This window comes from Salvelinus namaycush, chromosome 8 (assembly GCF_016432855.1).
Source record: "Salvelinus namaycush isolate Seneca chromosome 8, SaNama_1.0, whole genome shotgun sequence".
Lineage (NCBI taxonomy): Eukaryota > Metazoa > Chordata > Actinopteri > Salmoniformes > Salmonidae > Salvelinus > Salvelinus namaycush.
This window is the reverse complement of record NC_052314.1, coordinates 9959413-9976895: the sequence shown is the minus strand read 5'-3', so window position 1 is coordinate 9976895 and position 17483 is coordinate 9959413. Positions and strand designations below refer to the sequence as shown.

The window sequence follows — 17483 nt, the reverse complement described above, 5'->3', positions numbered from 1 at the left end:
AGGGTAGTGCTATTAGTCCTATCTTATTCACGTTGATTGATGATATCTTTGGGAATATTGGACAGGGTATAGGGGCAGCGTTATATGCAGATGATGGTGCCATTTGGAAAAGGGGAAGGATATGTATGTAATAGATGTAATATATGTATGTAATATATGTAATAGAGAAAATGGAAGCAGTAGAGGAATGCTAAATCTTGCCATATGTTGTTCGCTAACAAAAAGATTAAGGAAGATGTTTTATTATCTGGAGAACGAATGGAAAGGGTAACAGAATTTAAGTATTTGGGGCTATGGTTTGATGAAAATCTGACAGGTATTGAGACTAAATGTAAGAAAGTATTGAATCTCATGAGGACAATAGTTGGTGATGATTAGGGGAGCAGATAGGCAGTTTTTACTGAATATTTATCGTACTTTGATGAGATCGTCCGTAGATTATGGGTGCTTTGTATATGGTTCTGCGGCTTTTACATCACTGTTGCGCCTTGATAGGATGCAAGTGAGGCCACTCAGGATGTGCATTTAAAACTACACCGGTTGAGGCTTTACAAGTAGATACTGGGGAAATGCCACTATCCCTTAAGGATAGCCTCTTAAGGATAATACCATTTTTGTTTTTTGAATTTCCCCTAAAATGACATACCCAAATCTAACTGCCTGTACCTCAGGACCTGAAGCAAGGATATGCATATTAGATACTGGGGAAATGCCACTATGGACTCTGGAGATATTGTTATAGGGCCATCTATGGCAATAGGAAATGTGTCGCAATGGTTTTATACAAGACCACATGTTGATCTTAGCATGACAGAATCAACATGACAGAAGAAAATAAACAATGGTGTGAAGAAGATAATGTAGAAACAATAGTGTATCAATATATTAGTAATCAGTTGTATTATTGTCTTGCAGTGTATAAAGTAGGTTCAAAGGATCCCCTGAATGGGAACACATGAGCAGTTGTACTTATTCCTGAGTTTGATGTTAATCTATGCAAGAGACTAATGATTTATCTGTATATTCAACAGAAATGGTTGCGATAATTGTTGGATTGCAATGGACAGAGGAGGTGCAACCAAGAAGAGTAGTAATATGTTGGGACTCTGCATCACTTTTGTGTAGTTTAAGATCTGGAAAGTCAGAACGTGACGATTTATGGTTAGAAAGAATGATGCTGTTATTAGGGTTACAAAGAAATGGTATTGAAATTCTGTTCTGTTGGATTCCGGCTCATACAGGTGTTTATGGAAATTATATCGTAGATATAATAGCAAAAAGAGCAGTGAAAAATGATATTGTGCATATACAGGTGTAGTTGGGTAGAGGGGAAATAAAAACATTGATCCTGAAAAATGTGTTATGATTGCTGGCAGAGACAATGGGATGAAAGTAGTAAGGGCAGACATTTTTATAGTGCAAGGAAATCTGTATGGGAGATAGTGTCATATAATGAGAAGAGAAGGTAGGAGGTTATTTGGTGTAGGATGAGATAAGGGAATAAGTGATTTAATTCATCTTTGAAATTGGTACTGGAATGTGTAATGGATGTATGGTAGAAGAAACGGTTGAACATGTATTATTATTTTGTGAAATGTATGAAGTAGAAACGGAGAGGTTGTTTGATATGGTCAGAGAGGTTGGACAGGAATGTGGAGTGGGTGGTATTTTGGGTGGGAGTGATGGGAGGTATTTGGGGTGGGGCTGATGGGAGTAGTGAGGCTTGAAGGGAATTATTATATATTATTAGAAATTAAGGGTTAGTTAGGAGAATATAGTGGTATAGATAGATCGAGACCGGCCTCACAATCCAGTACAGTATGTGGCGCCGTATGCACCTGTCAGTTGGTTGCGATTCGCCAATAAAACTTAAAGTAGAAAGCGCTGCCCATGCTAAAACTAGATTTTGGGAACTAGCGTGCTCTATCCATCTCTATGGAGTCGCTGCACATTGCACAACCGCATTGTTGTTGGGGAAAAGAAACCAGGGGCAGCTTGCTAGTTACTGATTATTAGCCAGTTGAAAAAGGACATTAGCTAGTATTTGGTGGCTTTCCCGAAATATTTATGTTTGAAATAGAATCGAATTTGGAATTTAGACAGTCGTCGTGGATACCTCTTGGTATCTTTCAAATTTATAATTCAAAACTGCTCGAGCGGTGCCCGTTGGATGAGAGGATTGTGTGTGGATTTACTGCTGCTGCTCTGCGCAGGCTACTTCGGCGCCATTGCCTGCAAGCGCTGCTGTTTTCAAAAGCAGAATTACTGAAAATACAAAGGTAGATATAGCCAAATTTCCTATCCACACACACGCATGCTTTTTAGACCGACCTAAAATAATTTATATAAATGAATTATACATGCTAGTGGGGAAAATGTATAACTTTAACGAATGGACTCGGATTCTTGTTTAGTCCGACGCCATATTTCCCTCTTGGCGTATTGTGAACGAACTGTCTTAGCTAGCTAACTCTTTCTAGTAAGTGAGACTGCTGGCGCTGTGCTTTTACGGGATCTCCCTCTCCTGGCTTCATATACATATGATATTTATGCCTTGCTCAACGTTCAACAAATTGAAGCTAACGTTAGTTTGCTCAGTAGTTACTGCGTTAGCTCGGAATCTAGCTAATTTGCTAGCCACAAACTGGCTTTACGCTAAGTTAGCCTAGCGAACGTTAACCAGTTAACTTCTAGCCAGCTAGCCTAATAGCTACAACGGCACCTACCATTGCTTTAAAGTAGCTATCTAATTGTGACTTGTTTAAGCAGTTAACTAGCTAATGCTAACTAGCACAACTTAGCATTGCCAAGTTAGTAAGTTAGCTAACATTATCTAGCTATATGTTATTTTTTTTGACAGTTGACTAACGTTAACCAGGGTAGCTAATGGTTGCCTAATTAATCAGACTGATTTACTGATATACTGATTTACTGATATACTTATTTGTATAACTTAGTCTGAAAAAAGATCAGAAACTTGACACGTTTTCTTACAACCCAGAATGTTGACTACAATTACATGTGATATTACTCTACCGGTTGTTTGTGTGATTGGACATTCAGCTGGTCGAAATTTGAGGGAAAATATCCACAGGATAGTATTATTTAACCGACTTTTAATAGCGCAGGTATTACCATTGACATTTCTGGCACATTCGCTAAACCATGTAAACACCTGCTAGACTTGGGTTAGTATAAATCCATCACTTGCATGTACTTCCGTCTTGTGCACGTGCCTTAGGTCACGAGCAAACAATATTATTTCTGCACACAGAGACACACATGTTGTAGTCTGTTTAATAATACTTCCCTGTGGATATTTCGTCTAATGTCGACCAGCTGAATGAGCAACCCCACGGACAATAAATCGTCAGAGTAAGTTAAAATATAATTTGATTAAACATGGGTGACAGACAAGGGACGTTTAGTTTGTTCTACATCCATGTAAATGTACATGGTTATGCTGTACACAATGGAAAACATAGCCACATTCGGGACTAACAATGCTGCACAATGGAAAACATCGCCACATTCGGGACTAGGCATTGTCTTGTTAATGAATTGTCTTGTTATGTCAGAATAGTAGACACAACTGAAACCAAGAAATGGAAATTGTGGCTGGCTAATGATTCATTACAATCTTGGTTGGTATTGCCCCAAGTGCAATTTCAATCAATTTTTTATTTTTTTTGCTGGTTCTTTAGCTCTTCAAGATGAAGAAAAAAGTACGGCATCATAATCGCATGTCCACGCCCCAGAGGCCCCCCTCTCCCATCAAACCCTCACCGAACAAGGAGACCTTGACCTACGCCCAGGCCCAGCGCATGGTGGACCTGGAGATAGATGGCCGTGTGCACAGGATCAGCATCTATGACAAGTTGGATGTCATCACCGATGATGACCCCACGGCCCAAGAGATCATGGAGTGCAACAGCAACAAGGAGAACAACGAGAAGCCCCAGCTAGTCCTGGTGCGCTCGGTGAGACTCAAAGACAACCAGCAGAAGAGGGGCACTGCCCTCACCACCACACATGGCGCTGACCCGCAAGGGAGCGCCCTCTTGGAACCCAAGTTCCGCACTGTGGAGTACAACCTTCCCGCAGTGTCTCGGAGGCCCTCCATCTATTATATGTATTGTGAGAAGACGGCCGAAGAGCTGGATGAGGAGGTGGAATACGACATGGATGAGGAGGACTACGCCTGGCTGGATCTACTCAACGACAAGAGGAAAAGTGAGGGTATCAGCCAGGTGTCCCAGAACCTCTTTGAGTTCCTTATGGATCGCTTTGAGAAGGAGTCCTTCTTTGACAGCAAGGGCCGGAGTGACCCCCAGTCCCTCATCGACGAGGACGCTGTCTGCTGCATCTGCATGGACGGAGACGGCCAGGACAGCAATGTTATTCTCTTCTGTGACTCCTGCAACATGGCCGTGCACCAGGAGTGCTACGGTGTTCCCTACATCCCAGAGGGCCAGTGGTTGTGTCGCCACTGCCTCCAGTGCCCCTCACGGCCCGCTGAGTGTGTCTTCTGCCCCAACAAGGGCGGCGCCCTGAAAAAGACGGACGATGACCGCTGGGGCCACGTGGTGTGTGCCCTGTGGGTGCCAGAGGTGGGCTTCTCTGACACGGTCTTCATCGAGCCCATCGACGGTGTCAGCAATATTCCGCCCGCCCGCTGGAAGCTCACCTGCTACCTCTGCAAGGAGAAGGGTGCCGGGGCCTGCATCCAGTGCCACAAGGTTAACTGTTACACAGCCTTTCATGTCAGCTGTGCCCAAAAGGCCGGCCTCTACATGAAAATGGAGCCTGTCAAGGAATTCACAGAGACCGGTTCGCCCACTTTCTCTGTGAAGAAGACAGCCTTCTGCTGCGCTCACACTCCTAAAGGGTGCACCCGGAGACCCCTTGCTATCTACGAGGAAGGCCACGCTAAAAACGGTGTCTGTCACAAGAGGGGTGACAAAAGAGGGAGGAGGAGGTTAAAAGGGTGGCTGAAGAAGAGTAAGATAATAGTGGTGGTGCCTGAGGTAGAGGAAGAGGCTCCTGCTGCACCTGGGCCTAGTATAACCCCCAGCAGGTAGGCATATTATTTTTTACTTCATTTGTCTACCAATCAAATGTTTCTAAATATTTTCCTAAATGACCAATGCTAACATATGCCCCCCCCCCCAGTTTTGACACAATCCTCAATCAAGTGTCTGTCCAGAAGAAGAAGGTGTTTGTGGAGCGGGTCCTGAGCTACTGGATGCTGAAGAGACAGTCAAGGAAGGGCGTTCCGCTGATCAGGCGGCTACAGGCTAACACCCAGGTCCCCAAACCAGAGCCGCTGGTCAGTCCAGTGGTCAGTTTAATTGTTCAGTAACTTTCATGGTATCCAAATCCTCGAGATAGAGAATCGTGTCTGCTTTAAAAATTACTTTTCTTGTGTTTTAAAACCTTTCTCCCACACTCGGAAATCAAAATAAAGCAGGCTAATAGTTGATTTGATAAATATGGAGCAGTTTCCTGTGTTTGCACCGTTTTATCAAACGTTTTGGTATTATAATGGTGTTTTATTAGGTTCCAAAGAGGAAACAAAACACAACAAATAAAATGCATAATATACATGACACTACATAATATTACACATATAAATTGAGATGGGCCATTCAGTTCAATATATACTACAAAAAAGAGAAGAGATGTAATTCAAATTAGCCTAGTTTATTTTAGTCAGAGCCATATTCAAAATGGCTCTCCACCAGTGTCCATTGAAGGTAGCGCCTTGTCATTTTCTGCCCCCCTTTACCTGAGATTTATGTCTTGTGAATGTACATTAAAATGCCTTTTTGGACTCTGATGTTACAGGACAGCAGGGTGGAGGATAATCAAGCGATGAAGGAGCAGCTAAAGGAATGGCACCGCCTACGCCAAGACCTGGAGCGAGCTCGCCTACTGCTAGAACTGATCAGGAAGAGGGAGAAGCTAAAGAGAGAGGAGGTACAGAGAATTGGTTTCTTATTTTCCACGGTAGTGAAATTAGAACGTTTGTGACAGCATATCAATGGATAGTTGTGAGCCCTCCTATAAATAAAATGTGGTAAAATGAATTTCATCTCCTTTTGAAATAATCTGTAACCATGTTTGAATCTACAGTTTTTATGCGAGTCATACTGAGTACAATCAAATAAAAATCACGACAGCTGTAATGGAAACCGGACGTTTCAGTACAATTTTAGAAATACCGAAATATCATTTTTTTGTTCGACATGGTAGGATCTTTTTGTGTCTGTAAAATTAATTATGAGAAATGGTGATGGAAATGCCTTTTTATGCACAAATATTGATATAAAAACCACCATATCGAAGTAAGATGATATGGTGTGTGTGGTCCCCCCAATACAACTCGGGAAAGCATGCGGTTTATTAGGCTACAGATGAAATAACTTATGATGAAATTCACAGGGTGGTGAAAGTGCACAGTGGTCTTGATGCTACTTTCCAATAAATATTGACGGTCTGATTCTGGTGACATGATGATCGATGGTTGACTGCTGTTTGACAAATAAAAAATATTCTCACTCATATCCATACGAATCTCATTATGTATGCATTCTTTATGCATAGCCTACCTGCACAGCCTTCCTGCACTGTATTGGTGAGGTCTTGGCTAGCGCGCATGTTCCAAGACCAGAGAAGGCACATTTGCTATATAACGCAACAGTTTTTGTGACAAAACTATCGGTAGAGTGAAATGCGATGGAAACACGAACTTTAGATTTTTATTTGGTACATGAAAACTTTGTGAAAATGTTAAAAAAAATTGTGCACTACATCAAGCGCTGATTGTTATGCTCAATGAGTCCGTTTGGTGAAAACACACCACTGGTGGGAAAATGCGCATATTTTCTTTATGCATATTTTAGAATATTTGCATGAAAATCTGTCGCCAATTGGATGGAAACCTAGCTTGTTGTTGAAACGGCTTTAGGATTGGTTGTTGGAAGCCGTAGTAAATATTAGTATACTGCTACAGCTTTGTGTTCTGTCCCCTTTCAGATGAAGCTCCAACAGTCTGTTCTAGAGGTACAGCTCACACCTTTAAATATTCTACTTCGAGCCGTACTGGACCAGCTTCAGGAGAAGGACCCAGCCAAGATCTTTGCCCAGCCTGTCAGCGTTAACGAGGTAAGGTCCCCCACACCCCACAATAGAATGTTACTTTCACAGATTAAAAACAAATGGTACCATATGGTTCTAATTCATTCTTTGGGTACCCTTTCTATCAGCATCATGTTTTGTTTGCCATCTCCCCATCCCTCTCAGGTGCCTGACTACTTGGACCACATCAAGAATCCAATGGACTTCTCCACCATGAGGAAGCGCATTGATGCCCACGGCTACAAGAGCCTGGTGGAGTTTGAGGCTGACTTCGATCAGATCATATTCAACTGCATGAAGTACAACGCCAAGGACACGTTCTTCTACAAGGCCGGTCTGCGTCTGCAAGACCGAGGCGGGGCCATCCTCAGGAAGACTCGTCGGGAGGCTGAGCGAATCGGCTTTGACTTTGCCAGCGGGATGCACCTTCCTGAGCAGCCAAAGGTGGAGGCTCCTTCCCCTTTCTCCTGGGACGATGGTAAGAACATGGTCTACATATGTTTACTTCTATATTAATCGGTCCACAGCCAAATCAACTAAATACCCTTTGCTGAATCCAACTATTGATTTATGGTACTATAGCATTTTGGAATGGGGCCACAACTGAGCTCAGCCAATCAAGTTGTTGTTTGTGTATCTTGCAGTGGACCAGATACTAAACCCAGCCAACCGTCAGCACATGTCTTTGGAAGGGCAACTGAAAGAGCTGCTGGAGAAGCTGGACATGAGCAGTGCCATGAAGTCCAGTCCGTCTCGCAGCAAGCGACTGAAGCTGCTCAAAAAGACCATCACAGATGTTCGCAGCGAGATATACCTAAAGACGCGACGCCCCGCTGCCGCCCCCTCTGAACCGAAACCAGCAGAGACTGAGGAGAAACCACTGCCCCCCACTCGACACAGCACACAGGAAGAGGGTATGTACCAGGTGGTCTAAAAGCAAAGAATTGGTTCAATAATGCTTTCTCCTTGCTTTGATGTCTCATTTGATAAACTGTAGGCTATTAGCTAAGGCTTGCTTGTTCTACATGTCAGGATGTTTTCATTTCCTACTGTGATTTTGTCTTGGTTGTATAGAAGGGGAGTCTTTGCTCCCACCGAAACTAGAGCCGTTGAACTCGTCGCCGCCACTTCTCAACTCAGACAGTCATGCAGAACCTCCCATGCTCAAGCCCATCAAGAGCCAGAAGACTTTCAAGTGCAACGGTGTCAAGACCGCTACCTCAGTACCCCGGGATACCCTCAACGGGCACATCTCTAACCCGCTGGTCTCCGACAGTCACCTTAGTGTTGGGGCCACCTCCACGCTCGCAGAGCCCTCTAGCATGGGTAACAGGCGGACCAATGTGCTCTTTCGCAAGTCCAAGAATGCCAGCCCGCAGAAGCCCCCAAGGACAGCTGAGCATCAGCTCGGCTGCCCACTGCTGGGCACCAAAACCTTCCTCTCAGTGGTCATTCCTCGCCTGGAGACTCTCCTCCTACCCAGGAAGAGGACCCACAGTGCCTGTGGAGACTGTGACCAGGATGAGGAGGAATCCCCCATCAAGCGTCTTGACACAGGTATAGCCCAGTGTTAAATTGAAATAATCAAAAAATCATATTTTTTCCCCCATGCAAAATGTAATGGAGATTTTTTTCTTGTCTCCAGGACTAGCTAATGGATTTGTTGTCGAGCCGGAGCTTGAAACCAGCCCCATTAGGCCGATGGAGCCTCGCAGGCGCTGCACCTCCGAGTCCAGCATCTCCCCTAGCGGCAGCGTGCTGTGTAGCACCAGGTATGATTGTCACCTCAGCACATTAGCAATAATTCAGCCTCTCTGCCTGCAGCACTCTACTGTGTAGTACCAGGTACAGGATAGGCAGTGGGCCTACATCACAGTGCCATGTTAGCATTTATATCCAGCGTCTGCTCTAAGAGCCGTCTGTGGTCAAAGGCAGGATGTTGCACTATTGGCACATTAGTTTCCCTTTGTTTCCTGCAGCACGGTCAGCGTGCCAAAAAGTGGGAAAGGAAGGCCATCCGTGGCACGTAGGAGCACAGTGGACGACAAAAACGCACTCATCACCTGTATCGGAAATGGGGACTTCACCAAAGCCGCTAAGATTGCAGCAGGTGAGACACTGGTTCTTAGCACAAACACACTTTCAGGAGATAAAGGCCAGGATGGGACTTACATTATGAATGATACATGTATCCATTTTTGTGGTAGCGGTTTATCATTTCTTTCTGGAATAGCTAACATAGTCATCTGCCATTGCCCTGTCACCAAAAGTGTATTCATATTAGTTTCTTTTTAAAACTTTATTCTGAGTCATTTGGAATTCTACAATTTTTCCAAAACGAATTGGCCAGTAAACCTCAAGGAATCCTGTGCATGTATTGGCTTCCAATGGACTGCAAGTCTCAGCTTAGGCAAGTAGAGGGTAGCCTGAAATCCAGACTAGTTTTGTGCTAACATTCCACTCCATGTACTCTGTGTCATATACCAAACATTTGTTTAGCATGACAAGGAGTGGCAATAATTGGAATATTAACACAGACTGGTACCCAGGTTAAGTAGAGGGGATTTTATTTGTCAACTGGTTAACAAGTTCTAAGATTGGTACAATATACAGTACCAGTCAAAGGTTTGGACACACCTACTCATTCCAGGGTTTTTCTTTTCTTTTTATTATTTTCTACATTGTAGAATAATATGAAGACCTCAAATATGAAATAACACATGGTATCATGTAGTAACCAAAAAAGTGTTAAACAAATAAAAAAATATTCGAGATTCTTCAAAGTAGGCACCCTTTGCCTCGATGACAGCTTTGCACACTTGGCATTTTCTCAAACTGCTTCACCTGGCATGCTTTTCCAACAGTCTTAAAGGAGTTCCCACATATGCTGAGCACTTGTTGGCTTCTTTTCCTTCACTCTGCAGGCCAACTAATCCCAAACCATCTCAATTGGGTTGAGGTTGGGTGATTGTGGAGACCAGATCATCTGATGCAGCACTCCACCACTCTCCTTGGTAAAATAGACCTTAGACAGCCTGGAGGTCTGTTGTGTCATTGTCCTGTTGAAAAACTAATAATAGTCCCACTAAGGCAAACCAGATGGGATGGCGTATCGCTGCAGAATGCTGTGGGAGCCATGCTTGTTAAGTGTGCCTTGAATTCTAAATAAATAATGTTGTCACCAACAAAGCACCATCACACCTCCTCCATGCTTCATGGTGGGAACCACACAGGCGGAGATCATCCGTTCACCTACTCTGCGTCTCAAAGACACGGCGGTTGGAACAAAAAATCTCACATTTGGACTCATCAGACCAAAGGACAGATTTCCACCGGTCTAATGTCCATTGCTCATGTTTCTTGTCCCAGGCAAGTCTTTTCTTCTTATTGGTGTCCTTTAATAGAATTTCGGGCTCCCCGGTGGCACAGCATCTAGTGCTAGAAGCGTCACTACAGACCCTGGTTCGATTCCAGGCTGTATCACAACCGGCTGTGATTGGGAGTCCCTTAGGGCGACGCACAATTTGACCAGCATCGTCCGGGTTTGGCTGGGGTAGGCCGTCATTGTAAATAAGAATTCGCTCTTAACTGACTTGCCTAGTTAAATAAAATAAAAGTGGTTTCTTTGCAGCAATTCAACCATGGCCTGATTCAGTCTCCTTTGAACAGTTGATGTTCAGATGTGTCTGTTACTTGAACTCTGTGAAGCATTTATTTGGGCTGCAATTTCTGAGGCTGGTAACTCTAATGAACTTATCCTCTGCAGCAGGTAACTCTGGGTCTTCCTTTCCTGTGGCGGTCATCATGAGAGCCAGTTTCATCATAGCGCTTGATGGTTTTTGCAACTGCACTTGAAGAAACTTTCAAAGTTTTTTTAATTTTCCGGATTGACTGACCTTCATGTCTTAAAGTAATGATGGACTGTCATTTTCTCTTTGCTTATTTGTGCTGTTCTTGCCATAATATGGACTTGGTCTTTTACCAAATAGGGCTATCTTCTGTATACCACACCTACTTTGTCACAACACAACTGATTGGCTCAAACGCATTAAGAAGGAAAGAAATTCCACATTAACTTTTAACAAGGAACACCTGTTAACTAAAATTCTTTCTAGGTGACTACCTCATGAAGCTGGTTGAGAGAATGCGAGAAGTGTGCAAAGCTGTCATCAAGGCAAAGGGTGACTACTTTGAAGAATCTCAAATATAAAATATATTTTGATTTTTTGAAGACTTTTTTGGGGGGTTACTACATGATTCCATATGTGTTATTTCATAGTTTTGTTGTCTTCACTATTATTCTACAATGTATAAAATAGTAAAAATAAAGAAAAACCCTGGACTGGGTAGGTGTGTCCAAACTTTTGACTGGTACTGTATATACACTGCTCAAAAAAATAAAGGGAACACTAAAATAACACATTCTAGATCTGAATGAATGAAATATTCTTATTAAATACTTTTTTCTTTACATAGTTGAATGTGCTGACAACAAAATCACACAAATTATCAATGGAAATCAAATTCATCAACCCATGGAGGTCTGGATTTGGAGTCACACTCAAAATTAAAGTGGAAAACCACACTACAGGCTGATCCAACTTTGATGTAATTGTCCTTAAAACAAGTCAAAATTAGGCTCAGTAGTGTGTGTGGCCTCCACGTGCCTGTATGACCTCCCTACAACGCCTGGGCATGCTCCTGATGAGGTGGCGGATGGTCTCCTGAGGGATCTCCTCCCAGACCTGGACTAAAGCATCCGCCAACTCCTGGACAGTCTGTGGTGCAACGTGGCGTTGGTGGATGGAGCGAGACATGATGTCCCAGATGTGCTCAATTGGATTCAGGTCTGGGGAACGGACGGGCCAGTACATAGCATCAATGCCTTCCTCTTGCAGGAACTGCTGACACACTCCAGCCACATGAGGTCTAGCATTGTCTTGCATTAGGAGGAACCCAAGGCCAACCGCACCAGCATATGGTCTCACAAGGGGTCTGAGGATCTCATCTCGGTACCTAATGGCAGTCAGGCTACCTCTGGCGAGCACATGGAGGGCTGTGCGGCCCCCCAAAGAAATGCCACCCCACACCATGACTGACCCACCACCAAACCGGTCATGCTGGAGGATGTTGCAGGCAGCAGAACATTCTCCACGGCGTCTCCAGACTCTGTCACGTCTGTCACATGCTCAGTGTGAACCTGCTTTCATCTGTGAAGAGCACAGGGCGCCAGTGGCGAATTTGCCAATCTTGGTGTTCTCTGGCAAATGCCAAACGTCCTGCACGGTGTTGGGCTGTAAGCACAACCCCCACCTGTGGACGTCGGGCCCTCATACCACCCTCATGGAGTCTATTTCTGACCGTTTGAGCAGACACATGCACATTTGTGGCCTGCTGGAGGTCATTTTGCAGGGCTCTGGCAGTGCTCCTCCTGCTCCTCCTTGCACAAAGGCAGAGGTAGCGGTCCTGCTGCTGGGTTGTTGCCCTCCTACGGCCTCCTCCACGTCTCCTGATGTACTGGCCTGTCTCCTGGTAGCGCCTCCATGCTCTGGACACTACGCTGACAGACACAGCAAACCTTCTTGCCACAGCTCGCATTGATGTGCCATCCTGGATGAGCTGCACTACCTGAGCCACTTGTGTGGTTTGTAGACTCTGTCTCATGCTACCACTAGAGTGAAAGCACCGCCAGCATTCAAAAGTGACCAAAACATCAGCCAGGAAGTAGGAACTGAGAAGTGGTCTGTGGTCACCACCTGCAGAACCACTCCTTTATTGGGGGTGTCTTGCTAATTGCCTATAATTTCCACCTGTTGTCTATTCCATTTGCACAACAGCATGTGAAATGTATTGTCAATCAGTGTTGCTTCCTAAGTGGACAGTTTGATTTCACAGAAGTGTGATTGACTTGGAGTTACATTGTGTTGTTTAAGTGTTCCCTTTATTTTTTTGAGCAGTGTATTTTGATTTAGACAGGAGTTTGTGTTCTTGGCAAGACTGCGTCTGAGCATGGAACATGAGCTCGTTTGACAGCAGACAGCTGAGGCTCTTTGCACACTGGGGCCATGGTTGGGATTTTTTTTTTATGTCCCAGTGGCCTGAGCTGACATGCCCTAAGGCAGCAATGGTCTCCCTGTCCAGACTAATCAATCCCACTTCCTATACATAATTCAGAAGTTTTCGGTCGTCTTCTCCTTGGTCTCAAACTGCAGAATGGTTACCCTCTCCATCGACCTTGTGTTGTTTCATAATTCATACGACTAACAATATTTCAATATTTTGATGCCCTGTAATATTTCCCTGTGTGTGAACGTACATTCTTGTTTTTGTTTGCTACTGTTGTCTTTCCCTATCAGTGTGAGCATGGCTTTTAGAGTAGTATTCTCGTCTGTTTGCAGTGAACCCCCCCATAACTTGCTTGTCGTTATTCATCCTTCCGTAGAAGTTGTCAACGGAAATATTTGGATGTCCTCTAGTGCTGAACCCCTTAAACTAGTTTGGGCAAAATGTAGTGGATATCCCTCCTACCCTGCGTTGGTGAGTGAGAGCCTGTGTCCCAGAGACTGGCCATCTATATGTCTCATTTCCCATCCATTTGTCTCATCGTAAGTGGTGTAGCTCGTGTTTGTGCTCACCCATGCAGCAAGCTGCTCAGCTCCAATGTGTTGTGGATGGTATGAGTGTGTTAGGAGTCGCTGAGGAGTAATACAGATCGCTTAGAGCTTTCCGGGTGACTCGGGTAGCATGGCATCCGTGTTTGGTAGTTTGTTGTTAGTGTGATTGGTGGACCGGAACTGACAAACAATCTGAACCACTGCTGCACCACCAGGATTCACTGTGTCCTCTTGTTTTCAGACCACTAGAGTCAATCACTTTTCTCACCCCCCCCCCCCTCAATGCAGATCATAGACCCCAAGCTGCCGAGGGCGGGGCGTCACCACCACGGGGTCTCCCTGCCCCCTCTGGACGTCCTCAGAGTCGGAGAGCTGATGCAGTACAAGTCCGAAGAGAAACTCTTCCTCGTCCACTTCTTCGACAACAAGCACAGTTGGTGAGATGACACTCCCCTTCTATGGTTCGCCACTTGTATAGTCTTCTAACGTGGCCAACCGTTTAAATGCCCAGGTTCAAGTTTTCTTGAGGACCAGTAGTAGTCAGAGGTAATATGATGTAGCATAATGCTAATGCTATGTCACTTTATTTGACAGGCAATGGCTTCCTAGATCCAAGATGGATGCCTTTGGTATCAATAAGACCGTGGACAAGCTCAAACTGAAGGAGGGCCGCTCCTCTGGCATCCGTAAAGCTGTGCAGACCGCCTTCCAGCGCGCCATGAGCCACCGGAGCCAGGTCGGGAATGTGCCTAGCAGCGAGCCCTGCGATGTGGACTGAATCTGGTCATGCAACCCCCTCACCTCTAGGGGGAGTCCTTCCTTAACTCTGTTTACTTGATATTCCACAGCAGCCCTGGTATTCCTCACAGCCATCATTGTTTACTGTCTCCTCTGTAGTGGAGGAGCAGCCCAACGGTTTCTTGTTGCAGGTTTTCATTCCACCTTGTGTCTTGATTATGTTAACTGAGCTGCTCATGGGTAAATGGTATGACTCCACGCTGCGTATGCTCCATTTTAATCTATTCCATTCTAAATACTGTAGCTTGCAGTATATTCAAATGAATCTATGAGCTATGCAACTAAACTCAAGCAATTGGGTTGGCGGCTGCAAAAACCTTCATACGGCGTCTAAGGACCGACTTGTGAAAATCACTGGTCTAATGTGATGAATGTGCCGGAGATGAGTCTGTCTTGTAATGTTCTGCAAGACTGCTGCAACCTTCACTGCCATCATGATTCTCACTCCAATCTACTCTCTACAGCAACCCTGGATTTAACCCTGTAAATACCTGCACAAGGCCTGACACTAATTTATTCTGTTTTCATGTATTATTGGTACTGCGTGTTCACTTTCTTGCTATTTATACTGCAGGGGTGATTCATGGCAGCACTATGGTGCATATTAAATATTTGCTGGTGCTACAACCTGTGCAAGTCTAGGCTACAACAGACTCAACCAGGGGGAAAAAATATACTGTATTGATTGAACGTTTTTTTGTTATTAATTTGAGCAAATTTTTTTACGGTTTCTTAAGTTATCGAAGTTTATGGAAAAGCTTCTCTTGGCATTAATGTGTTTTTAAAAACAAGAATGTTTTTACCGGAATTGGTGTTTGTTTTTTTTGTACATATTTATATAAATCTTTATACTTGTATGCATCAGATGCTTTCAGTGTTTAAAAAGCTGAAAGTGCATCATTCACACACAACCAAAAATCAGCTGCCCAGATTTTCATAGATTTAAAAAAAAAAATGTATTTTTTGTTGCCTTTTGTGGTGTGTGTGTGATCGGTGAATAATAACCTGCAAAACGTTGTCTTCGTACACAATGGTTTTGACTGTGTTACAGGGACCATGACCATGGGTGACTGTGCCTGTAGTAATTTATTGTAAAGGAGAAATGTATATGCATTACTTTATATAGAAAGAATCGTAAGAGATACTAATGGCTCACTAAGAGCCAGCTGTAGAGGCCCTTTTTGCATATTTTATTTTAATTTTTTTACCAGAGGCACTAATCTTAAAGGTGGGAATAGAATCCATGGCATTTTATTCAGTTGGGAGGATCTGGGGAGCAGTGGGTAGAATTATTTTTTTCTTTATCCCAAAATACAGTTTCATATGGACGTTCTATAAATAGACTTTACTAGTCTTATTCTCTGGGAAAACCACATTATAGCCAATGGAGTAGATGCTGGCAAAGTCCAGTATTTTTATAAAACACTGAAAATAAAAAAAAATGTTATTGAATCACTGATTTTCTGTGTTGTATGGATTTTGTGTTTGATGAAATGAAACAGACATACAGAGACTACCACAAGGTGGAGCTATGGCATGGCAAACGTCTGCTGCTTGATCATTTAATTTCTAATTACGTTTACCAAGGGGCCGCATATAAGAGGTCAAATCACATGTCTACTGCCACCTTCATCTAATACATGATAGTACAACCATGATCTAGATTAGAAGTTTCTGTCCAATGCTATCAAATAGCCTAAATGCAAATTTTCTTGATAATTGCCTTACAAAACCATAAGTGTTATAATAAACTTTTACATTGATCTTGTATGTTTACTTTAATGGCTGAACATGGCAAAAATAATTATTTTCTCCAGGACTGTATGTCAGAGCAGCACATAGTCCATGCAGAAACAGTGGGCTTCTCACCGCCGACATCTCCCTCAATCGGATGCTAATTGTTTGGGGAGGAAGGCTGCAGCGGCATGAGCCGGAGAAAGTCAACTAACCGTGAAGATCAATCTCCCAGCATCAGCCTCATCAGAGAACTTTTGACTGAGCTAATTATCCGCTAGTTCGGCAGCAGTCCCTCTCGTGTGTGTGGGGCAGACGGCTGTGAAATTACGTGCGAGAACCCCAGCAGGTGAGTCTGGAATGCGTTATTTCTGCATGCCACCTCGTCGCTTGGGGAAGGAAGACAATGCCTGCAGTGCAGAGGGATAGTGCTAGGCCTGCAATGTCAGGCAGCAAACGCTGTAACAGTATGTTGATCATTAGCCTATCACTAGGGAAAGGGAAATGTCCTCCCAAGGTTCACATCGATCGACTGATGCAGTTGCACCACATTGTATTTGATGAAATTCAGTGACACTGCAGGTCATGGGTGGGACAGGCAGGTCATGACCGCTGAGTCATGTGCAACAAGCCTAATAAACACTTATTGTACCTCTCCACAAGACTGTGTCAAAGATGTCAAACTGTTCTTCAGAGAACCACCAAAAATATGTCTCAAAAAGACACGCTGCAAAAGTGACATGAAACAGATATGTGAAGGTTGGATAGTAGTGTAAGAAAGAGGCCACAATCTTGAAAGTATGGCACTGGAGGCTAGATGGTGTTGGTAGAGTGGAAGGAGTCGTGGCAAGTTATGTATTTGCTTGCAAGGCTCCCAAAGACCGAAATACAAAAACATTGTAAAACAAAATTAAGTGATTAACTAAAAGCAAAGCTACATCGACAGCTGCTTTAAATAACGAAAGGCTAACTCACCAGATAGTGAGAAGATAACACTGGCCCAAACTGACTTTCATAACCTTGCCAGATAGCCCTGCCCATACCTGGAAGATACCAAAGGTAGGTAATAATGCTGTGTTCGTAACCAAGTGGGAAGTGGGAATGAACACATAAATCCACTTGACGGCCCTCCAACTGGTAATTCCTAGTGGGAAACTATCATCCTGAGCTCCTACTTCTCCCACATGCTGACCTCTT

At 43.9% G+C, this 17483-nt stretch overlaps 1 protein-coding gene across 2 annotated transcripts; it reads left to right on the top strand.

Annotated features, from left to right (window-relative positions):
• Positions 1–1984: 1984 nt before the first annotated feature.
• On the top strand, positions 1985–14474 carry LOC120052374 (bromodomain-containing protein 1-like). 2 transcript variants are annotated; one of them, XM_038999238.1, is made up of 12 exons: positions 1985–2279; positions 3705–5077; positions 5173–5329; positions 5848–5979; positions 7039–7167; positions 7306–7618; positions 7785–8054; positions 8215–8697; positions 8786–8912; positions 9120–9250; positions 14043–14191; positions 14349–14474. In XM_038999238.1, the coding sequence occupies exons 2-12, from the start codon at positions 3714–3716 to the stop codon at positions 14361–14363; spliced, it is 3270 nt and encodes a 1089-aa protein (XP_038855166.1). In that variant the 5' UTR covers positions 1985–2279; positions 3705–3713; the 3' UTR covers positions 14364–14474. The 2 variants fall into 2 exon arrangements, with proteins under 2 accessions (XP_038855166.1, XP_038855165.1); XM_038999237.1 differs by having other exon boundaries at positions 5173–5341.
• The last annotated feature ends 3009 nt before the right edge of the window (positions 14475–17483 follow it).